Source organism: Myodes glareolus, chromosome 7 (genome assembly GCF_982192425.1).
Source record: "Myodes glareolus chromosome 7, mMyoGla1.1, whole genome shotgun sequence".
Lineage (NCBI taxonomy): Eukaryota > Metazoa > Chordata > Mammalia > Rodentia > Cricetidae > Myodes > Myodes glareolus.
In genome coordinates, this window is record NC_142032.1 from 24,188,656 (window position 1) to 24,213,076 (window position 24,421).

At 41.0% G+C, this 24,421-nt stretch overlaps 1 protein-coding gene across 3 annotated transcripts; it reads right to left on the reverse strand.

The window, feature by feature from the left end:
- Positions 1-2,659: 2,659 nt before the first annotated feature.
- Positions 2,660-23,745, reverse strand: Cep55 (centrosomal protein 55). 3 transcript variants are annotated; one of them, XM_048438938.3, is made up of 9 exons: positions 23,620-23,745; positions 20,350-20,544; positions 18,871-19,146; positions 16,298-16,366; positions 9,598-9,748; positions 8,385-8,695; positions 5,706-5,777; positions 4,937-5,062; positions 2,660-3,759 (listed from the first exon to the last, which is right to left on the reverse strand). In XM_048438938.3, the coding sequence occupies exons 2-9, from the start codon at positions 20,530-20,532 to the stop codon at positions 3,559-3,561; spliced, it is 1,389 nt and encodes a 462-aa protein (XP_048294895.1). In that variant the 5' UTR covers positions 20,533-20,544; positions 23,620-23,745; the 3' UTR covers positions 2,660-3,558. The 3 variants fall into 3 exon arrangements, with proteins under 3 accessions (XP_048294895.1, XP_048294894.1, XP_048294896.1); XM_048438937.3 differs by lacking the exon at positions 23,620-23,745 and adding an exon at positions 23,403-23,590; XM_048438939.3 differs by lacking the exon at positions 23,620-23,745 and adding an exon at positions 23,346-23,589.
- Positions 23,746-24,421: the final 676 nt, after the last annotated feature.

A 24,421-nucleotide genomic window follows, 5' to 3' on the forward strand; every position in this document is an offset into this window, starting at 1 on the left:
AGCTATTAAAAACCAAATTATATGCACATGGAAGAACTGTGTCTGTGAATGTGTCTCTGTGTGTGTGTGTGTGTGTGTGTGTGTGTATGTATGTACACAAATGCACGCCATCATGAAAAAGGAGAATATATCTTAAGAATGGAATGGCAACACTCAGGAGGCAGAGGTAGACAGATCTCTGTTGAGTTTGAGGCCAGTCTGGTCTATAGAATGAGTTCCAGGACAGCCAAGACTACACAGAGAAACCAGTCTTGAAAAACAAGAAACAAAAGCAAAAAAGAAATGGAAAGGAAGAATAACGCAATACATGTGGATGAAAGCGGAGGTTTCTAAGACTATCTGGAGGAAGGAAATAAAGGATTTTTAAAAAGCATGACACACACATATACTATGATGAAACCCGTTACTTGTATGCTAACCTATACTTTTAAAAGAAGGGAAATTAAAAAAAAAACACGGAAGAGTTGAAAGCACTAGTGAGTTAAAGAAGCAAGATCCAAATATGTATATGTGAACTTTAAGGCCCTGCATGGTAACAGACACAAGACTGCCTCTGTGAGGAAGGGATTCGGGACTGGAACCAGAATAAAGAAACTTTCAGGGATGGTGCTGTGGTCTGCATGTCTATTTGGCTGAAAGTTACAAGTATACATATGTCAAAACTCATTAATTTGGTGGATGGGTTAGGGTTAGGGCTGATCTTCCAGAGGACCCAGGTTCAATTATCCAACCACATGACACTTTAACCCTCTGGGAATCCAGTCCCAGGAGATCTGATGCCCTCTTCTGGCCTCCGTGGGCACTGTAAGCATGCACAGATATCCATGCTACCAAATGCTAATATAAGATAAAGTCTCAAATATTATTTAAGAAAAACCCACTTTGTATACATTATGCACAGAATATTGTTTTTTTCCCCCTGTGGGCTTTTTTGTTCTATTTCTATCAGTCTTGCTATGTAGTAACTGGCCCGGAAGTCAAGAGTCTCCTAAATCAGCGTCCTAGGTGTTAAGATTACCTAAGTGTACCAATATGCATGGCTATGGGGAGACTCCTGAAATGACAGCCCCAGTGTGTGTTTGTTGGAATTAACAATATGAAAGAGAGGGATGATGGATCCTTCTGTAGAGACACTGTCTTTTCCTATACATTAGTGACGGTCCTGGGTGTAGGCAGTTTCTCTGTGCCCTGGCAGTCATCTTGGTCCTGTCAGCTGGCTCCCAAATAACCACACTGAGACTTATTATTAATTATAAATTCTCAACCAATAGCTAGGCTTTTATTAACTAGCTCTTACAACTTAAATTAACCCGTATTTCTTATCTATGCTTTGTCACATGATGGTACTTTTTCAGCACAGCATGGTCATCTTCTGCTTCTCCTGTGCCTTCTTGTGACCCCTTGGCTCTGCCCTTCTTCTTCCCAGCATTCTCTGCCCCCAAAATCATGTCTAGTTATTGGCTGATCAGTTTTTTTTTTTAATTAACAATGAGAGTACCACATCTTCACAGGACAGAAGGATTACCCCATAGTACCTGGGTGCACTGCTTAACCTCTGAATGTTGGTATCAGTACATACTTCAGAGCTGCGATTAGGAATAAGTATTAAACACCTAAAAGTTTCTGGCACAGCATATTTGTCCTCCAGAACCAACCATGGCCTAAGCACAGGTGGCCATGTGCCATACAAAAGGTAGACAGTGAAGAAACAGAACTGAATTTGACCCTTCAAGGTTTTTAGGTCTTAAACACTTGACTGACCCTTGCTTCTCTAACATGAACCGGTGGGCGGGGGGGGGGGGGGGGGAGACTGTTCCTGTGATCATCTACAAATGAAAATATGAAAAAAAAAGCTGCTGAACATAGGGAGTACTTCAGAACTGATCCATTTTCTCTATGTCTGAATGGGCAAGCCATCACCCACTGCCATATTCCACATCTATAAACTCAAGGTAGTGACAGATGGGCGGTGGTGGTGCATACCTTTAATCTCAGCTCAGGAGCAGAGGCAGGTGGATTTCCGAGTTCAAGGCCAGCCTACGGTGTGAGTTCCAGAATAGTCAAGGAAACTTGACTATACACAGAAACCCTGTCTCAAAAAAGTCAAAAACTGAACCAAAACAAAAACAAAAAAGAAAACAGCAAAAAAACAAAACAAAACCCTCGAGGTAATGCCTAGCTTCCTGAAATATTACAAGGGGAAAAATTTTCTTATGACACACATTTACACATTTAGAATTAAATACTGTGGCCACTTGGGTCAGACAGAGTAAGACCTATCTAACCAAAAAGTATCTCTGTATCTTTTGTCCAACTGCAGTTGAAGATACTAGACATCTGGGATGATTAACCCCAAAGACAAAATTTTATTTACATTAACAGATCTACGCAACTTTTATGCCCCCAAAATTCAAAAGCCAAAATTCCATATACCTTTACAGGCTCACTACTTTGCCTCTGTAACAAACAGCTCAGAAAAGTATTAGGAGTTGCAATCTGTTCACCAGAGGCACCTCCTCTCCTTTACCTCCCTCACAGCATGGCTCTGGTGTCTCTAAATTCCCCTGTCACCTCATGAGTGTCAATCCAGAACCCTAACACCGCTTTGTGATTAGAGATCTTAAAACTATATATGTACACACATATACAAGAGACAAGGTAAATTTATTAAATAATTTTATTATTTTCTCCTTCATATCGCTAACAGCAGCCCAGGTTTAAGCATGTTAGAAAATCTGAAGAAATAAAACATCTTTTGGTTTACATAAAGCATATATAAAAATATTTATTCAGAAAACAAATATCTGATAATTACACTGCTCACCCACCTTTGAGAGTGCCAAAAAAAAAAAAAAAACCCACCAAGATATAATAAAATACCTGCAAACTGAATGAGGAGGCAAGATAATTTTGTTAAAGTTTTGTTCATTTTGGCACCAAATTGTGCTAATGAAATTTAAGTCAGTTATGGTCAGATAATATGAGTGAAAATGTGCAGCTACTAAAGGCCTTCTTCAAACAAAACCTGCTTTGTGCCTAGAAGAGTTAACAGCAATGGAGATTATGAAACTCCCCAACTTTTCTAGTAACCGTTCGACAACAGCAAGAGGTATCAAACTGGAAGTGACAGTATACTAAGCACTTACATAAAAAGTATCAGCACAGTAAGATCCATGGTTAATTACTTCCCGATTCTCTGAAAACCCCCAAAGCATAAAATATGTGATTGCTGGTCAATAGTTTAAAGCCATAATCAATAACCCAAATAGCTCTTGTTTTTCGGGTACTAGAACAGTGTGAAGTGCTAGTTAGAAGAACAGTGTGAAGTGCTAGAAGTCTGGGTACCCACTGCTCACCACATTCTGTCACTGTGATGAAGCCTATGATGAAGCAGCTCAGGGAGGTACCACTACCAAGGAAAATGCCAAATGGCCAGAAAAATATAAGGATTCCCTCATATGTCAGTGTGCAAAAGATGTAATCTGTGATTCAAAGTGCCCATAAACTGACATAGGATACAGTGTGGACTTCTTCAGTATAAAGGTGAGAACGGTTCTGCTACTTCGTGCAGTATTCAACATGGACGAGCAGGTCTCGATGTTCATTGGCTGGGTACTGTACACTGCAGTTGGGACATTCCACCAGGCTTTCGTTGAGTGCAGATGTGGGACTTTTGGGTGAGGTAACTTTCACTCTGTTTTCAGGCTCTCTCTGAAGTGGGAACGACTGCTCTGTGAAGGCAAACCCATGTAGCTGCTTCTGCAGAACAAATTCCAAATGAATACGTTTGAACGTAAGATTGGGAGTTCAGCAGTTTGAACTGCTCTGTGCACCCTCTGCATGCTTCAGTCCTCCAAATGGTTTATTTTAGATTTCTGCTCATTAATATTTTAAGGGTAACATGTGAGGTCGTTATGAATAACTTGGATAATGTATTGTAATCACTCAGGAAAGGAGTGAGTGAGTGCTCATACAGATGGCTTTGTTAAGAGGCATACAGTCAAATGTAAAGGGAAGAACATTCCTTTTACTTTTTCAAATTCATGGTACAAAATAATGGGATTCATCATGACACTTTCAAAAGTGTGGATACATTTGCCAGTTTTGTAAAACAGAAGTAAATTAAGGAATAAAGAAGTACAAAGTTCCCAGCACCAAGGAGGATGAAGCGGGAAGACGGAGATGCTCTCACTGGGGAGTGTTTCACACCCTGAAAGTAAAACCATAATGCACAAAAGAGAGCAGCAACAAAACCCTACAGATCAGAGAGCAGAGGAGTATTTCAGCAGCTTAGATAGGTGATACACACAGTGACCAGGATGCTACATACCTTTGAGACTTGGCTGTTTCATTTTTCAAAAAAATTTAGAATAGTCAAGAAAGCTTAAAATTTTATAGCACATTATAAAGATATTTATTTTATTAACATATAAGTTATGTTACTTTAACAACTGCTTTTTTCCTTTTCCCTTAGAAACTAGGGCCATATTTATAATATTTTCCCACTTCCAAATATTCTGAAGTTCTAGGACAGAATATGAATGAGCACTGACAGGATATCTGGGCACACTGACAGATACATAAATACACACAAATTCCTTAGAAATATGAAAAAAGAATGCCACGATGTCCTCTTTTCTACCTTATGCCTTCTTTGCAAGGTACTGTTGGACATCTCTAGAATGGCAATACCCAACCTGAAATGAGATGATTCCAGACACCAGTAAAGTAACTATGAGCAGAGGCTTCATAACGCCCCTCCTTCTGAGTCCTGGGTTAATGCTGTAAGGTTAAGTGCCACATAGGGGCAACTGCTGACTGAGATAGAGATCATCTTAAGCTATACTACTGGTTTGGGGACTGAGCTGACATGTCAATGGGGAGGTAGCAAAAAGAGAATAAAGAGTAAGTTTCAAATTAGCCATTCAGAACTTACCAAGGATTCCAACTGTGTTATCTGACTTCTTGCTTTTCGAAGTTCCTTAAGAATCACATACAGTTGATGTTGCATATTCTGGCGGTCAAGTTTTTCATTTTCAAAGTCTAGGGTACATGCCTGCATCTGGAATGTCAGGACAAGGCAGTTAGATCCTGCCCAGTTCTCTTCATTGAATGTCTTTATCAGCACAAGAGAGTACTTGCTGGGACTGCTTACCAAAAACTCATCTGAGCACAGCAAGATTATTAGTAAATGCAGCTTATGGCTAAAGAGCTGGTTTATGAACTAGCAAAGCCAAAGCCTAAGGGATGGATGAATGGAGGACAACTTAAGAAGTTGCTGGTTGGAGTTATTCCTTAACATTCTTGGAATTTTTAGTGGAGGGTGGGAGATGGCTACTCCCTGGTTTAAAATATATTAAGAAATTCTAGTATACATTGAGAATAAATGGTGTTCACTCTGCTTGAATTCAAGGGGTGACCTAGTAAGAGATCCTGTTAGGCTAGAGTAGGAACTACAGCCATGGAAGAACAACATTTGCCAAAGCCAACCTGTCAGGAACATTGTCACCACATCTCTAAGAATCCAGTTTTAAAGAACAGTTACAGTATCTATGAATGGTACGGCGTCTCTAAGAAAATGTGTGTTAGTCTTTTAAAAACATTTTGTTATCAAAATTTCAAACAGTTCTTCATAGAACACTAAAGTACCAAGGGAAGTTCTGTTTTTTACCAGCAAGTGAACTTTCAAGCTTCCACGTAAGTACCTGCTGCTCCAGCAGAGCCACCCTGGTCTGTTCCTCTTGGTGCTTTAACAGAGACTCGTAGAGAATGCGGACCTGGAGGATGCAAAGACAGCCATCATCATCTCACCTGCCTCTCCTGACTAGACTTGGGATAGATAAGGAACCTACATCACAAGCCCCACCTCTATCCAAGACACCCACTGAGCAGGTTGACTCATCCCTGCTGGTTATCTGAGGCCTCTCTGGAAGCAGGATGAATAGTACCATCCTGACTGTTCTCTGAGAGCCAGACTGAGAGATGAAAACAGCTCCGTGTGGCCACACCCCCTTTCCTGGAGGCTTTGGTGTCACTCATCATTTCAGAGTAGGGTAACAGAGTAGGGTAACAGATGTGCCTCATCTACGCTACAGAACTAGAGCAAATTTACTTCTTTCTGTTTAACCTTTCCCAAATGTCACCACACTCCTACAGGTCAAAGTTAGCAAAATGAAGATTAGGATTACTGACTCGACCTCAGCTCTCAACTTCTGCAGGATGTTAAAAATTACAATTATAGCAGCAATAATCTCCACTGGCATCTACTTAGTTTACAAAGCACTTTCATATTACTCAGTAACCCCATATAGAATTTGACTAGTGAATGCTGTGTGAGTCAGAGAAGACAGGTGATTTGCAGCAGGCCATGTACTGTCTGGAGTCCAGGTGTGAATTCTGAACACCCTTCTTTCTATAGGTTTCTATGTTCTTTCTAAGGTGCTCTGGGAATTCATTTGAGCACAACAGTGCACTCAAGAGTACAGCCTAGGAAACAACTGGATCCCTTTCATTGCCTTTACTTTCCCATAATCTACCTCTTCACTCAAGCCTTAGTGTGTGTGATGTCCTCCACTGGTGTGGAAAGTCCTTCTGTCTATGTATTGCTTTCATTGGTTAATGAATAAAGCAGTTTCAGCCAGTGGCTTGGCAAAATAGAGCTAGGCAGGAAAACTAAACTGAATGCTGGGATAAAGAAGGCAGAGTCACTGAGACGCCATGTAGCCACCAGAGGGGAAAGACACGAGCTGCCAACTGGAACCTTGCTGGCAGGCCATGAGCCGCGTGGAAAAATATAAAATAATGGAAATGAGTTAATTTTAGATGTAAGAGCAAGCTAGCAATATGCTTAAGCTATTGGTCAAACAGTATTGCAAATACTATAGTTTTTGTGTGATTATTTTGGGAGTCTGGGCTGCTGGAAAAATGAACAAGTGGCCTCCAACAACAGATTGGCTCTCCAACATGTGCTAGCTAAATCCACATAAAACCTGAGAGGGCTTGGAAAGGAATTCTAGAAACTAAAAAACAAAGTTTAGCCACGTTTTTTTCAGAAGGGCTCTGCTTGCTGGTGCATGCTACAGCTCTTTTAAAAGAGGTTTTCCTGATTCAGTGGTAGCAGAAAAAAAAAAAGCATGATTTTGAAACAACGGCTTCCTAGGTCCTGCTGCGAGTATGAACTCTGGCTCTTTCAGAAAACCTAGCATTTAAATGGGGTCTATTCCCAAATATTGTTTATAAAGGTTTACTTACATTTAAAGGGGAATATGCTATAGAGATGGATACTTTGCATTGGCATGGATCTTGCTTTATTGATACAAATTTAAGGTCAATTTTGTTACATATATACTTCTGCTCTTGATTAAGGTATTGTGTTTGTGCAACTCTTTTAAAAATGTAATATAATTAAGAAATATAGGTTAATAGATAATCATATATGATTAATAATCAAGCTTGTAGTAATTTTAGTTAGGCTTTCTAGATATATAGAGATATATTTCAGTTAGATAGGTATTCTTCAAATCTTTCAAAAACCTTCAAAATATGGCATTTAAAATGTTTTAGAAACTTAAGACTTTTCATGACATGAGACACATCTGCTCCTGGCAGCACCAATTACTTTGAGGGGATGATGGGCAATAAAGAGGTTCCTTATGGCATTGTTTAGCCATTTGGGAAAGAAACCGCTCTTGCCTGGACTGCTTGGTGCTATGCTGTATGAACTGGACATGCAGGACCCACAGAGAAATGACTGATGAACTTGCCTAAAAATGAGACGATCCTTTGGGGTTCCTGCTTCATAAGAGTCTGCTAGACATTCTGCAGGGCACAGAAAAATGTGACTGACAAACTGCCAATATAGGCAGAACTGTCTTGAAATAGGAGGCAGAGTCAGGGCAAGTCATGTAGCCTCGCTGGAAACAGACAAGCCTAAACCTTGCTGGTAAGCCACTACCACGTGGCGATACATTAATGGAGACGGGTTAAATTAATATGTAAGAGTTAGCCAATAAGAAGCTAGAGCTAATGGGCCAAGTAATAATTTAATTAATACAGCTTCTGTGTGGTTATTTTGAGAGTCTGGGAGGCTGGGAAATGAACAAGCAGCCTCATACAACACTCCACTGAAGGGGAATTCCCAGAGAGTCACTGTGCAGGATACCACCAAAGTCTCTAAATTCCATTACTTCTATGAGGCTGCCAGAGCCCGTTTTCTTCACCTCACATCATCTTGTTTTAGGTACTAACTCGTGATCTGCTTCCATGCTAGACTATGAATGCCAAAGGGAGGGAGAGACTGGTTCTGATTTATGGCTCCTAGGTCGTCTGGACTCACTGACCCTTGGTAGAAATGTGAAGAACAGAGACCTCAGTGGCTGACTCACCTGAGATACGAGCTCTTCAGACTTTTTCCTCTCTTCTTCCAGCTTTCCCTTGAACACATTGCTCTCTTCCCTGAGCTTTTGGATCTTCTCTGTCTTATGTCTGTCCTCTTCCAGGTGTTGTATGTCTGCCTTTCGTTGCGCACTCAACAGCTGATGTAAATCTTCAACTTCTTTTTGAGTTTCTTCATATTTTCTTCTAAATTCATCAAGTTCTAAATGCAACTGAGTTACGGTTTGTCGTTCAACTTCAAGATCTTTTTTGGCACTTTCCAAGAGATGATCATATTTTTGTTTCTCCTCTTGAAGATAACCTGTAACAAACAACATGAAACAATGCATTTTGTAATATCCCACAAAATTAAAACTTCAAACATATGCCCACAAGTGAGACCTCAGCATTTCTCTGGCTATAAAATGAAGAGTCAGGAGGTGGAGGCTATAGCTGGCATTTGAGATAGTAGATCTTTTCTTCCTGGCTTACCACCTGCTGAGCCTACTTCTTCATCTGTTAAATATGACCCTTCTTGGCCTACCTCCTAAGAGGTGACGTCTAACTCAGGGGAAATCAGTGTAAGGAAAACTACAGGATTCTGGGCAGAGAGACAGCATCATGGGTAACTACTCAAGCTCACAGCAAGGATTAAACAGTTGAGCATCACCCACAAAGCCTGTTCTTTCTCCTGGAGCTAATATAAGAGCCACAAAACAAAATGACAACTGATGTCAATTCTAAGTATCACACATTCATAATTCTAGAACCTAGGAGATTGAGGCAGGAGAGTGCTCTGAATTAGAAGCTAACCCAGGATACATTTTAAGTACCAGGCTAGCCAGGACTATGTGACAAATCCTTATTTCAATACATCATCCTCCCCATCTATCCCCCCATCTAAAAAGGAAACCGGTGCCCAGGTCAGCTCTGGAGGGACTGAGGACTTTGAAGAGGCAGAAAGGTGTTCATGTAGAGAAAATCACCATGATTTCAAAACTCTGTGATGGATGTCTCTCACCTGTGGCCTGTGGCCTCTTCTATCCAAAAACAAGGGGATCGGAAACAGACTTGTCAAATGCTATTTCTTACTTCAGGCTTAAAGGACATGATGTTATTTTACTTTCTAACACATATCTATAAAAAAAAAATCTAAATTTGATGAATCACTCCTGTTGGAAAATGTCAGGCTTATCCCAAAAGAACACTTTTATAGCTCAGTACCTTCTGATTCAGTCTTTGTCGTCTGCTGTGGGAGTGAAGTAGCGGCTGCTGCCGTTCTCGTCTCCAGTTCAAAGATTTTCGCTAAAAGTCCTTTAACGTAAGCCTCTCGCTGCTGGTCATACACAAGCCACTGCTGATTTTTCTCCAGAGCCTTATAATGAATGAAAAATCAACAGCATAATAAGAATCCCAGATCTTAAAATGTGTAAGTACGGGAATCCCCATGACATTGTTTTCTAACATGTACAAAATCTTATGGCTTATAAATTACAGGCAGCCACTGCATGTATCCCTTTAGAATACACAACAATCAGTTTCCAGGGGATTAATTTTGCCTGTATGCTAAGCGGTGTTTTAGCACTGTGGACCCAGAGCCAGGAGTATCTCTTGAGAGTTTGAGACCAGCCAGGGCTATATAGTGAGACATTGTTTCAAAGATTTAAAAAAAAAAAAAAAAAAGCTAGCCAGAGAAGACCACGAACCTGCTGTTAATGGGGGAGGGGGACAAAGTCTAGACACTAACACAGTGTGAATACACAATGAGATCACGACTCCTCTCCAATCTATTTGTTCAGTCTAATAGGATATAATTGCCTCCTCTTGTTCTATGATCTCGAGAGGCTGGAAATAAGTCTTAACAATTATTTGTGCAAAAAGGCCATGCACATCCAAATCTGATACCATGTGCATGCTGAATGTTTTGGATGAAGGATTCTAAGAGACAGACACATGGTGATGCATGCCTTAAGACCAACGTTCCTTCTCAGTGGCCAGGATCCTCTGAATTCAGTCCTCATGAGGACTTTAGGCTCATGCCCAAATTTAGTTCTAAAAAACACTGTGTGTTAGTGGGCCTAATGATGCATGCCTTTAATCCCAGCACTCAGGAGGCAGAGACAGGTGGATCTCTGTGAGTTGGAGGTTAGCCTAGTCTACAGAGTGAATTCCAGGATAGCCAGAGCAGTTACACAGAAAAACCCTGCCTCAAAAAACAAACAAAACAAAAGAACACCATCTGACCCAGAGAGCACGTGTATATCTATTCAATATTATACGTTAAAGATATCTAATTTTATATCAAATTTTATATTTGTTCATCTTTAAGAAGTAGTAATACAATTTAAATCTACATACATTAGATGACCATCAATATTTTTCAAATGAACCTTCAATACTTTACTCAAGTACATGAACTAAAAATATTTAAGATTTCAGTTACAGGCAATTAATGATTGTTGGGGAGGAACCAGTCTTTCCGAGGGATGAACCACCTAACTGGCTATCCAATACCAAATGATAAACCCTAAAAACATATACATATGGACAACACTAAATGAATTCATCAGAGTGTATTTATATTATTTATATTTATATGTATATATGCATGTAACAATAATAAACACAATCTTTTTAAAGATTTAAGAAGCAATGCTCTTAAAAGCCACATGATGGCAATGTTACTTAAAAAAGTAAGTTCTCTTCCCTCCCCCCACCCCCAACTTCTGCTTTTTCTGGCCTTGAACACACTATTGTAACCCAGGCAGGCCTTGAACTTGTGATCCTCCTGCCTCAGCCTTCCAAGGAGCTAATATTACAGGTGTATGTCACCATGTCCAGCTAAGTAAATGTTGCTCTTCTTTACAATTCTTCTATATGCATCTGCCCTTTCTTCTCTAATGTTATCAATGATCAGACTAAAAAGCTCTCAATAAACACTGATATGGGGTTGAACATCACATTAGCTATTTCTTCTAGCTTTGGGTCATCTATATGTAAAGGAGGCATGCATTTAACATTTACCTTAAAAAAGACAAGTGAAGGGCACGGGGGTGCATTTCACCTTTGGCCAGGGGTTGCTAAGTACTCTGTGAACAAAAATTTCAAAATAGAAGAAAATGCAAGCTGCAGTGGAGGAATAAAAAATATGTGAGTTTATTCATAACACTGGATTAGGGATGGTATGCTAACTAGAAGTATTGTATCCATGTTAAATTTATTAAGTTCCTCTTTAATATATAAGAAATGCATATGTAGGTAGTGCTAAATAATTACATATATGTGCAGCTACCTTTTTGTGGGGGGGTTCAAGACAGGGTTTCTTTGTAGCTTTGGAGCCTGTCCTGGAACTCATTCACTCCAGGAAGTAAGGCCTTAAAGTCATAGAGATCTGCCCGCCTCTGCCTCCTGTGCTGGGATTAAAAGGTGTGCACCACCACTGCCTGGCTCCCTCCTGAATGGCTCAGGAAAAAAAATACTTTGTGTATTTGTGTAGGTAAAAGATAAGAGAAAAAAAAATCAAAAAGGGGATTAAAAATGTCATGAACAGTTAAATTTAGGTAAAGAGTATAAAAGTGATATAAGTACCATTCTCATTCATAGAACTTTTCTTTATATTTTAATTTATATTTTCTAAATTAAAAAAATTAAAAATTACATATCTTCTCAAAGTCGTTTGAAAATCCAATTTTGTAACATTAAGACCAAAAAATGCCTACTACTTTTGGCTAGTTTTCTAGTTGGTATAGTTTGCACAAAAAAAATGGTAACAGTTTTGACATTTGACAACATTTATGACATTACTGATAGCTTCCTAAAAAAAGACTATACTTCCCTGCCAGGTAAGCAAACTCCCCAGAAGGGAAGGACTGAAGGAGGGAACTTAATAAACGGCTAGTAATCATTTCTACCCCAACCTTTTCCATGGGCATTTCCTCATCTGCCTGCGTGCTGTGAGATGTATGCACAACCATCCACATGGGTGAGTTCATGGCCCTTCCAAAACACACATGTCACAGAGCAAAGTGCTGGGACAAGGTAATCTATCAGACAGAACTTGGAGGAGACCTAGTTAGATTTGGGGGCTCCCCATATTGGTCAAAGATTCCAAAAGCTTTCCACTGGCTAAGATTGGCCAAGAACTGGAATTCTCCACTGGCCAGTGGCTGAAAGCTCTAAGAACCTTTACTGGTCTGTGGACTATTTGAATCTGGGATGACAGAAGTAGAAGACGCATCACTATTTTTATGGGACATATGGCTCAACTACCCATGTGGATGAGATTATGTCCCTGGCCTTGTGTCCACCTATAAACATAGTCCCGCCTAAGGTCAGATGCACACTCCCTGTAATACCTGGCTGGGAAGCCCCTCCTACTGGGAGTCACCTTGGTCCGGACTCCACCTCCAGGAAAGCCTGCCAAGAGCTGACCCCTACCCAGGGAGGGTCAGGACCACTCCCACAGGCTATTTAGGCTGCGGCCCAGTGATTCCCGGAGTTTTAGGTGGATCCCTCTCTCCCTCTCACCATGTTGTCTCAGACACCCGAGAGTGCTACATTTATTAAATATGGGCATTGATTTGGTCTAATCTGGTTTAATTGGAATTATTTGCGGAGAGGCTCCTCTTAAGATTATACTTTCTGCTTTTGTGTCTCTTTAAGATGCCTAAGAAATCCAACAATCATTCACCATCATTTACACCCCGGCAATGCTTAAGCATGCATCAACAGTACGTTTTTGGAGGTTCCCCAGTTGTTCCTATCCTAGGCAGTCCTAGATGCAAGTGTTATTGTCACACCTAAGGTTCCACAGTCTTCCTTTATGCTGTCTATCCTGCGTTTCATCAACTTTAGGAAGGTATTCAATAGCATTTGGAGAAAAGAACTTTGGAAAACAATGCAGATCTACAGGTACCCAGAGAAAATCATAATACTAGAAAATGCCTATAAAGACACCTTTGCATCGGTCAAAGTCTGTGGAGAACTAAGTGATCAGTTTAAGACAATCGTAGGAATGTTGCCTCTCACCACTACTCTTTAATATATTCCTGGAATTAATAATAGCAACAGCCTTGGAGGATGAGGAGATAGGCATGCATAGATAGTGTGTAAATCAATTACCTGTGTTTCACCCACAATATCGCACTACTTGCTGAAATGGGGTAGGAGGGCCTTCTGTCTATGTGTTACTTTCACTGGTCAAATAAAAAAACTGCCTTGGCCTTTTGATAGGACAGTAGCTTAGATAGGTGGAGTAGACCGAGCAGAATACTGGGAGAAAGAAAGCAGAGTCAGGCAGACGCCATGGTTCTTCTCTCCGAGATGGACGCTGGTTAGACTCATGCTGGTAAGCCACAGTCAAGAGGCAATACAGACTATTAGAAATGGGTTGAATCAATATGTAACAGTTAGCCAATAAGAAGCTAGAACTAATAGGCCAGGCAGTGTTTAATGAATACAGTTTCCGTGTAATTATTTCAGGTATAAACTAGCTGGGAGCCGCTCCTTATACAACACTGAAAGTTCAAATGAGCTGCAGGCCATGCTAAATAAAGTGGTGGAAGTAAGCGAAAACCTTGGTATGAATATAAACATCAAGAAGATTTAGATACAACACACGGGAAGGGCGCACAAGGATTTTAGCATTGTAATAAAGAATCAGAACCTAAAGCAAACTGTCAAGCTTTGCCTATCTGGGAGGAAACCTCAGTTCAAACAAGGGAATTATTTCAGAGGTAAAGAGCCGGAGAGGGATAGCAAGGGTTACATTCCAGGCACTAGGAAAGGTTTGGTCAGCAAGAGACATAAAGGCAACAACAAAACTACAAGTATATGAGACCTTGTCTTGAGCCTTCTTTACAACTCCGAAATCTGAACAATGAAACGCTCCTAGAATAGCGGCTGAATGTGTTTGAGATGGCATGTGTCAGGAGGAGTCTAGGCATCACACAAAGAGGTAGGCTGTGCAACGAGGACGTTAAGAAACATCTCCATCTACAGAAGGAAGTAAACTGCAGGATATGTCAACAGCGTGCTTCAGATACTTTGGCCGTGTCATGAGAATGAATGACGGCAGATACCCGAAGATAGCATTGCTTGGAGGAGTGAACGGGATAAGGTGAAAAGGAAGGCCCAAAAAACGCTGGATAGACAGTTAAGAGTTATTATTACCAGGTAATTATTTCAAATTGTATGACAGACGGTGGCTGAAAAATAAGAAACATATTTTGGCTTACTTCCACCACTCTATTTAGCATGGCCTGCAGCTCATTTGGACTTTCAGCAAGTAGTGCTGTATTGTCAGTGAGACACAGGTTATTGATTTGCACACTACCTACCTGCATGCCTATCTCCTCATCCTCCAAGGCTGTTGTTATTAATTCCAGAAACATACATACGTTTATGTACTCTAAAGCTTATTTTATTTTAACTAATACTAATTCTTAATAAGACAAGCTTCTAATAGAAATGGGTTAATTTAAATGTAAAAGTTAGTAATAAGCCTGAACTATAAGCCAAGCAGTTTGTAATTTAAAAGAAAAAAAAAAAAAGACAAGCCTCCTTAGGCACTTCTCTGGGAACTCTGAAACGGAATTAGTTTCCAAGCTCTCACAAGACAATCATGCCAGTGTAGACCGAGGAATGAGTGAGATGTCTCTCTCTCTTTTTTTCCAAGTCTCCCAGCTACAATATTCCTCCTCCTCAAAGATTTTCTGAGATTTTCAAGAAACCAGAAGAGCTGAACTGCCTGGAGCTCTTCAGAAGTTAGGAATGATTCAAGTGTGCTCCAGGGACCAGCAGCTGCAAAAACTGCAAGCTTCCCCAAGACCCATTAAATCCAAATCTACATTTCAAGAAAATCATCTAGATTCACAGAGCTTAACCCCACCCCTCACCCCACTTTGAATTTAGCTTGAAGGTGAACTGAGTTAGAATTTACTGCACTTGTGTAAGTCTTTCTCATGTAAATGGGGCACCAGTCAGAGGAAACAGAAAGTGAAAAGGCTATTCCTTTCCAGGTTTCCAGGAAACCAAGCAGAAGCAAACAATGAGAAATGAAATGAGTATAAGGTAAATAACCTAAATACATACATCTAATTGGTAGGTACTAGTACACAGGGAGGGGCCAAATTCACTGTAAAATATGACAATAAACCCTATTTAATAATTTTAAAATTATATTTATTTCAATTACCTCCAAGTAAATACTTTGATGAAGGTACTACAGTATCCTGCAGACACTCAAGATATTTACATTCTTCTTTTGAAAGTCAAATAGGCTTCAAGGGACACTTGCTAGATTAAATAAAACAGGAATCTTAAGAGCACACTTATCAGTATCAGGATAGATACACCTGTAGACACACAGGTAATATCTCTGTAATCAGAATAGCTACCTAGTGATCTAATAATAAAATCAACAACTTTACACTTTACATATTTAATCTGAAACTTGAAAAAAACCAAGTACTCCTGTGCTCTCAATTATTCAATTTCCAGCAAAACTTATCCATTCACAAGGTTGAAGTAACAAAGCTTTCTGGCGCAGCTAAAGTAACCTCATGACTAATTCTAGAGAACTACTGAGCATACACAAAAGTTTCCTTCCCAACTATTCTCAGAGAAAGATCTGAAGATAATGAACACATACCAAACAGATAAAAGAAAATTAATTAAAATAAATTAAATCATATTATAAAGAGAAATATTTGGGCAAATTAGACTTAGGTGAAAAAGAACACTGGTAGGGTAGGTGAAGTTTATTTCTGTAACTTTCTAGTCTACAGATACTCTTGACGATCATCTCAAACACTCAGTTCTCCTGTCTCATTGGATTTGTTTTTTAAGACATAATACTAATTTCAATTTCTATGAAATTTAAGAACATATGAATTAGTCCTCTTTACAAAAAAAAAAAACTTACATCTTTCAGTTGCATTTCCTTTTCATGAATACTGCTCATTGATGAGTTGAAGCAGTTTGCAGGCCCGCTCTGTAAATAACCCAATACCAGTTAACATCATCCACTTAACAAGTTTCATTATATTTAGTTCCATAAAAATACAAAACATTTCTCAAGGCATCCCAAACACCCCTCTATCTACTGCTGAGCCACTAAGCCAGGTGAGAATCACCAAAGGACTACTGCCAGAACTACACTCCCCAGGAAAGCTCCTAAGCCAGAGTTCTCAACCTGTGGATCAGAGCTCCTCTGGCAAACCTCTATCTCCAGAAATATTTACACTATGATTTATAACAATAGCAAAATTACAGTTATGAAGTAGCAATAGAAGTCATTTTTATGGTTGGGGGAGTCACCAAAACATGAGGAACTATATTAAAGAGTTGCAGTGTTCGGAAGGTTGAGAACCACTGTCCTAAGCGATCTGGAAACCCTGAGACTTCTGATCTGAGATTTTCGGAATTCCACAGTCCTCAAAACAACCTTCAGTGCATATAAGTAATCCACTTAGTTTTCACCAAAAGGGGACAAACAACTAGTTTATTTCAAAGAAATAAATCAAACTGACAAATACAAATTTTTAGTATAAGTTGAGTATTCTTAAACTGAAATGGGATGGGACTAAACTCTAAATGTGAAATTCATTTTTCCTTTCTTTTCTTCCTTCCTTTCTTTTTTCTTAAAGAAAGGGTTTCTCTACGTAGCCCTGACTGTCCTGGAACTCACTCTGTAGACTAGGCTGGCCTCGAACTCAGAGATCTGACTGCCTCTGCCTCCCAAGTGCAAGGTATGCGCTACTACTACCAGGCCATTTCTTTCTTTCTTTCTTTCTTTCTTTCTTTCTTTCTTTCTTTCTTTCTTTCTTTCTTTCTTTCTTTCTCTCTCTCTCTCTCTCTCTCTCTCTCTCTCTCTCTCTCTCTCTTTCTTTCTTTCTTTTTTGGGGGGTTTTCTGAGACAGGGTTTCTCTGTAGCTTTGGAGCCTGTCCTGGAACTAGCTCTTGTAGAGCAGGCTGGCACTGAACTCAGAGAGATCCGCCTCATTTGTTTCATATACACATAACCTGTAGACAATTTTATACAAAATGTTTAGTGTGCTTAGATTCTGACTGTGACAGTTATGTGAGGTCAGGTGTGAAATTTCCCACTTGATAACATTCAAAGAGTTTCAGATTTGGGAGACCATAATAATATTAATTAGTAACTCTTCAAATAGATTTCATGGAACCCAAAACATAATTTCTTAATAGTTTTCCTTTCTTCATTCTCCCATAGAGAAAAAGAGAAAAAGCAGGTGTGACTATAATCCCATACTAACCAGCAAAGTCTAAAAATCCTGCTTTTCAGGGCTTGGGAGGATTTTGATGTTTCTCCTAAGTATCCATAAGGATAGTCTTGTGTGGACACTGGGTTGTTTGGGAAGGCTGAAGAGCCTTTAGGGGTGGATGGAGAAAGTGGGTCACTAGGGCCAGCCTTGAAGCTTTCTAGGCAGGGCTCCACTTCTGGTCTCCCTCTGCTTCCTGAGTAATGGAACCTGTAATGGCCTCTGTTCTTGCTGCCATGCCTTCCCCACAATGATGGACAAACCTTCCTCCCTTAAACACAGTGACAGAAAAAGTAACTAACACAGACAGCATCAGACCCCTGAGAAGTCACAGTTCAAACTTACTCTTCTATGGATAGTTTGACTAGTTGTTAGTAATATTCAAATGTCAAAAGGATCAAAGATTTGGTCGATAAGCAAGCACTTAGTATATTCCAGGCTTTCTGCAAGGCACCTGTCAATCATTATCATATGGAATCATCAGGGTTCTTGGTTTGGTTTACTAATGTGAAATCAAGGCTTATAAAAGGAGACTGACCAGCTCAAGCACTGTCTCTCAGGCCAGAGAGGCTAAGGGAATTAATGATGTCAGCTGGCAAAACCAAGATTGAGACTCAGATGATTTTTACACAGATCTGTGTTCATTCTACAATATAGTTTCTCTCAAACAAGAGGGAGAGAAAATGTATGTGCAGTTAGGGAAAATATATTTGGTTAACGCTTTATCTCAAATATGAAAACTAACCAAAAACTTAAACCTAATGTTTATATAATACAAACTATTGAAGTAAAATCTCAGCAAAATCTTTCTTGACTTTTATAGCTACAGCATGGGCTGTCTTCTGAATATTCATTTGGGTGAACCAATTATGTGAGTGCAGGGAATCACAATATTATTTCTGGAAGAAGACTCAACTAAAAACCAAAAAGAAGTGATCCTTAGGTACACTAAGGTGTTGCATCATTTCACAAACTCATTCTTCCCTGGATGGCAGTGGTACACGCCTTTCATCCCAGCACTCGGGAGACAGAGGCTGGTGGATCTCTGTGAGTTCTGAGTTTGAGGCCAGTCTGGTCTACAGAGCCAGTTCCAAGACAGCCAAGGCTACACTGAGAACCCAGTGTGGAAAAACAAAAACAAAACCTCATTCTTCCTTAGAATGATAAATGACAGCAGACAGAAAAACACTCAGAATAAAGGAAGTCCCGGCACCTGTGACAGATGGAGTGTGCAGGCTTTGCTTTCCAGTTCAGAAAGTCTTTTCGTCGTGGCAGACAATTGCTTCTTCAGGACGTCTGTCTCTTTGGATAAGGACTCCAACAAATGCTGCTTCTTCTCACATTCCTTCGTTTTCTCTTCCAGCTGCTCCAGCAGTGAGGAGGAACTATATCTTGCCGTTAGCTGATCTTTGAGTCTCTGTATTTCTTTGTCCTTCTCTGTGAGGTAATAAATGTTCTTCTCTCTCTCAGCTTCAAGAACTTGGATTTTCTAAACAGAAACTAAGAAGACTCTTAGAACTCAGCCAGGTCAAGCATCCAGCTAAACAATGTATTTCCACAAGCATTAATGAAGTATTTACTACACAGCAAATTTGATTTTATGATATCAGGATCAAAACCATATGACTATGGAGGTAAGTCAATCTCTCTCTCTCTCTTTCTCTCTCTCTCTGTCTCTAATTACCCAGTCTGTAGCATCATGTTATAACAACACAAAACAGACTGATATTGTATAACAAACTTTTATCAAGAATATTAATATAATTAAAGTAAATTATCAATAAGTTACATGATGAATGCCAGGAAAAAAAAATGTTAAGTGTAATGGCACATGACTATAATCATACTTAAAGGTAGAGGCAGGGGAACCAGAAGTTTAAGGTCATCTTCAGTTAAATAAGTTCCAGACCAACCTGGGCAACGTGAGACCCTATCTGAAAAAGTAAAAGAACAGCAAAAAAATGTGAGGATCTGTGTCTGGAGATTAGGCTCAGCAGTTAAGAGTATTTGTTGCTTTTGCAGAGAAATCATATTTAGTTCCCAGCACCCATACTGTAGCTTAAAACCATCCAAATTCCAATTCCAGGGGATCCTGTGCCTTCTTCTGACCTCTGTAGGCACCAGGCACACATGTGATACACAAACATACACACAGGGAAAACACTCATACACATAAAGTAAATCCTTTTACAGTGAGGGTTAAAAAACAGATCACAAGATCACAGAAATTAAAGGTACAAAACTATTAATCACAATGTATTATTTCTGAAACAACTTAATATCTGATAATCTCAAAACACATACTAAAGAACATTTTAAAAGAGAGACTTAAGACAGGTGGTGGCGGCACATGCCTTTAATCCTAGCACTTGGGATACAGAGTCAGGTGGATCTCTGTGAGTTCAAGGCCAGACTGGTCTACAAAGCAAGTTCCAGAGTGGCTAGGGCTGTTACACAGAAAAACACTGTCTCAAAAAAATAAATAAAATAAATAAATAAGAGAAGAAAATAACTAAAGTTGACTAAAAATTGGTAAAATCAAAGTAGGAATTTAAGATTCCAAATTCAAGATCAATTTTCTAGAACTAAAAAGAACAGGTCAAACAAGAACAAGAATAAGAATGTAGCATCAGAGAGCCAATAGCTGCTTTCTAAAATGTGTGTATCTTTAAAGGAGTCTATGACCATTTACCTCCAAAAGTCTGCATTTCTCTTTCTCAGTCACTTTTCCTTTCCCACTTGTGATTTCATCCAGTGATGTTTTAAAGGCAGCGATCTCGCCCTTGAATTTCTCTAATGCAGTGTCTGATTTGGAGCTGCTGGGCCTTGATCCCCACTTGCTTTTAATCAAATCTTTGGGGCTTCTGGAAGACATCTCTGAAATGATCTATGAAAAACAAACAAATATTTTAAATTCAACTGCATTTGAAGTCTGAGTTTTAGATTTTATATCTCAGATCTGGAAGAGGCCTAATAGCCTATTTGTTCTAAATAGAAGTGATTTATCTAAATCAGTGGGATACAGAAAGAAAACTGAGGAATATTTCTGGTGTGTTGTAGTGAATTTTGTTTTGTTTTGTTTTGTTTTTTGTTTTGTTTTTCGAGACAGGGTTTTTCTGTAGCTTTGGAGCCTGTCCTGGAACTAGCTCTTGTAGACCAGGCTGGTCTTGAACTCACAGAGATCCCCCTGTCTCTGCCTCCCAAGTGCTGGGATAGATTAAAGGTGTGTGCCACTGATGTGGGATGTCCCTCTGTATGTTGTGATTACCATGAATAAAGAAACTGCTTTGAACCTATAGCAGAGCAGGGCGGGGCAGAGCAGAGTTAGGCAGGGAGGACTGAACTGAATGCTGGGAGAAAGAAGGGCAGAATCAGAGAGAAGCCATGGAGCCACCAGAGATAGATGCTGGAAACTTTACCCGGTAAGCCACAGCCATGTGGTGATATACAGATTAATAGAAATATAAGAGTTAGCCAATAACAAGCTAGAGCTAATGGGCCAAGCAGTGATTTAATTAATACAGTTTCTGTGTGATTATTTCGGGGCTAATGGCCAGGACCAACAAGCAGCCTCCTCCTACATGCCACCCCTGTCCAGTGTTGCAGTGAATCTTTAAAAAGGGCAATATCCACTTTCTAATGATATGACAATTCACATACATTATATTTGTTATTGCTTGAGAGCAGACCTCTCAATATAGCCCAGGCTGGTCTGGAACTCACTATGTAACCAGGATGGCATTGAATTCACAATCCTCCTGCTTTAATCTCCCAGGTACTGGGGTTATAGGCTTGCACCCCTATGCCTGGCAATGTTCTTGAAAGTTTTTGTTTACAATTAATGGCAGGGCCTCCAGACCTTACATTTTCAAAGAGACCTACCACAAAAACAAAAAGCTAGTGGTAATCTAATTTTGAGTTTACTAAAACTCATTAACATGTGTCCTCTGTTTTAGAAGCATGTCTAGTTAAACTCTGTCTTAATAGTCTTTTGAGAGTATGGCAGGAAGAAGTGAGGAAATCCAACGTGAGATTATACCTCCAAAAGAGGTATAATGGTCAGGGATTTGGGGATGAAAGGAATTAAGGAGCCAAATGAAATACGAACATAGAAGACAGTTTAAAAGCATATGTATAGTACTAACTCTAAGCAGGCAAATGTATAGTAAAATACACTGTACATATAGTGTAGAAATAGCTCTTCAAGCTGGGTGGTGGTAGTGCATGCCTTTAATCCCAGCACTCAGGAGGTAGAGGCAGGCTGATCTCCATGGGTTCGACACCAGCCTGATCTAACAAGAGCTAGTTCCAGGACAGTCAAAGCTGTTACACAGAAAAACCCTGTCTCGAAGACACAAAACCAAAAACAAAATAAAATAGCTCTTCATTAAGGAGGCTAGAAAACAAACAAGCAAACACTTTTCCACCTCTTATGTCCTGAGATAAAAATGATGGCAGTGTGATTAAGGAATCTAAAGGAAGATGAGACCATTAATGCATTCAACTACTATAGAGCCAGGCATGGTGGTGCAGGCCAATAATTACAACACTCAGGAAGTGGGGGGAGGACGACCAGGAGTTCAAGGATAGCCTCATTTGCATATGAGTTGGAGGGCCGCCTGGGCTGCACAGACCTGTTTAAACAAACAACAACTAATTACTACAAAGCCTATTTACCAGGTAACCTATAGAGGGACTGCATATAAGCTGGTTAAAGCAACTGGAGGGGGAGGAGACAACAGTCTCTGAAGCCAGGAAGCCTTCGGCACAGTGAGGCAGGCAACAGCAATACACCAGCAGAACCCCGATTCCCACACTCTCAAACTGTACTAAACACGAAGAGGAGATGATGGAGTCATAAAAGCTACTGATAAAAACAGGGAGATCTGTTTAGGGTGGTCAGCGTGAGGTCATCCTGTGTGAAAACAGCCTAAAAATATACAACTGTGTAGACTAAGTCGAATAAAGTCTGTATCAAATCATTCATCCTTGATTTTGGCACATTAGCCCGTCAAAAACTAAGTAAGGTAGCTAGTACAATCTGCTGAGGCAAATGCAGCTATGCCTTAGGACTCTGCCACCACAAAAGTTTCTCCTTGCGCTTCTTGGTGTCACAGGGAGGCCTTGATACCCTCCCTGGGTTGGCAGAAAGGAAACTACCAAGTCATTGAGACAAGGATGGAAGAAAGATAGATCAACACAGTTTGAAAGAATCCTCACATTTGCTACCTAACTTTTGGAAAGGCCTCCTAAATGACTAGTGTTCCTGATTCTGGTCTAGCCTGAGCTAGCCCACTTTTCCCATTCATTCATAAAGTTCCATTCAGGGGCTCTCCAGTCCTAGAGGCATCTTCTTCAGGAGGCCCTCTCTGAACTCCAGGGGTCGCAGAATTCAGCACACATACACTTAGACCTGCTACTAACATTTTTTTTTCAGTCAATAACTGTTCAAAAGAACTATATTTTTATTTATTTATTTATTAGTCATCCAAAAGCTTAGAGGCAGATGCTCGGAAATCTCTGACTGACTGGGCTGAAGGGACCTAAGCCATTCTGGTCAGGAAGAGACCAAAGAAGGGTTTCCACCCAGTAAATCTCACCATTTATCTAAGGGGAGGGGGGAGAGAAGAGACAGGAAAATAAAGACTGCAAAGAGAAGCGCTAGCTAACAGCAAAGGCCAAACGCACGAGAAACCCGCTTCGGGCTACTGGGCTCTCGACGCCGGTGTTAAGAAGTGATAATACCGCAAAGCCGAATAGAATCGAAAGGAGGACGGTCGACGACAGGCACCCAGGGTGGTGTCCCTCAGGAAACGAGCATGAACTCCGGCGAGCCGAGACCGAGTCCTGGGCCGTGATCTGCCCACGGACGCCGCCTCCTGTGAGGTTCGGTCCGGCCCCCGGGCTGCGGGCCGCGGCTGTCCTCTCCACCCTCCTCCGCCAAGGCTGGGCTACTCAGTACCTCAGACCAAACACAGCGTCCGCGTCGCTGCGTCAGACCCCCTACAACTCTCCAGCCTGGACGCCGCTTCCGGGAGTTTGAATCCCGCGGCTGCGGGGCGGGACACGTCACTGCCGGCCGTGCAAAGGGCGGGGTCCGCAATCTGGGGGCAGGCGGGAGAGGGCGGGGCCTACAATCTGAGCGAGGGCGAGGCGGGGCCTGGGAGTCGAGGTTCGGGGATAGAGGGCGGGCCCAGGAGCCTGAGGGCGGGGCCTGGACTCGAGGACGGGGGAGAGAGGGCGGGCTCAGGAACCTGAGGGCGGGGCCTAGGACCTGTTGGTGGGCGCGGCAAAGTCTGGAACCTGAGGCAGGCAGGCTCTGAAATTCGGGGAGGGAGCGGGAGCGGGGTTTGGAGCTAGTGGGATGACGGGGCGCAAAGCGGTACTAGGGCTCCAGCCCAACCTGAACTCTGAGAAGGACGACACGTGTGAGGGTGGTAATGCCAAAACTGCAAAGAGAAGCGCTAGCTAACAGCAAAGACCGAACGCGGTTGAATTGGGAGGGAGAGGGAGGCATAGGAGGTTGTAGGGGCGGGCCAAGGACAGAATCGGACGTCCAGTTAATTCTGGGGCTGCCTGCTTTTTTCTGCGGGTCTGACACTGCTGTTTCCCATAGGACAAGCTCTGTGACCCTCGCCTGGGAACGACTAGTGTTCTGTGTGCTTTGAGCGGCGGTTTCTCTCTATATAAGACAGAGCCCCTCCACCTCCGGGATAACTGGATTCCCCAGGGAAGCGTAGCTTCCTATTTCCAGAGTCGGGGGC

Bases quoted from the DNA above. Each gene is read 5' to 3' on its own strand.
- Cep55 (XM_048438938.3), bottom strand. From the start codon at position 20,532: ATGTCTTCCAGAAGCCCCAAAGATTTGATTAAAAGCAAGTGGGGATCA. The intron at 19,147-20,349 runs GTAAATGGTCAT...GTTTCTGTTTAG, and splicing joins AGAAATGCAGACTTTTGGAG to AAAATCCAAGTTCTTGAAGC. The intron at 5,778-8,384 runs GTGAGTCAGCCA...TGCATCCTCCAG, and splicing joins CTGAAGAGCTCGTATCTCAG to GTCCGCATTCTCTACGAGTC.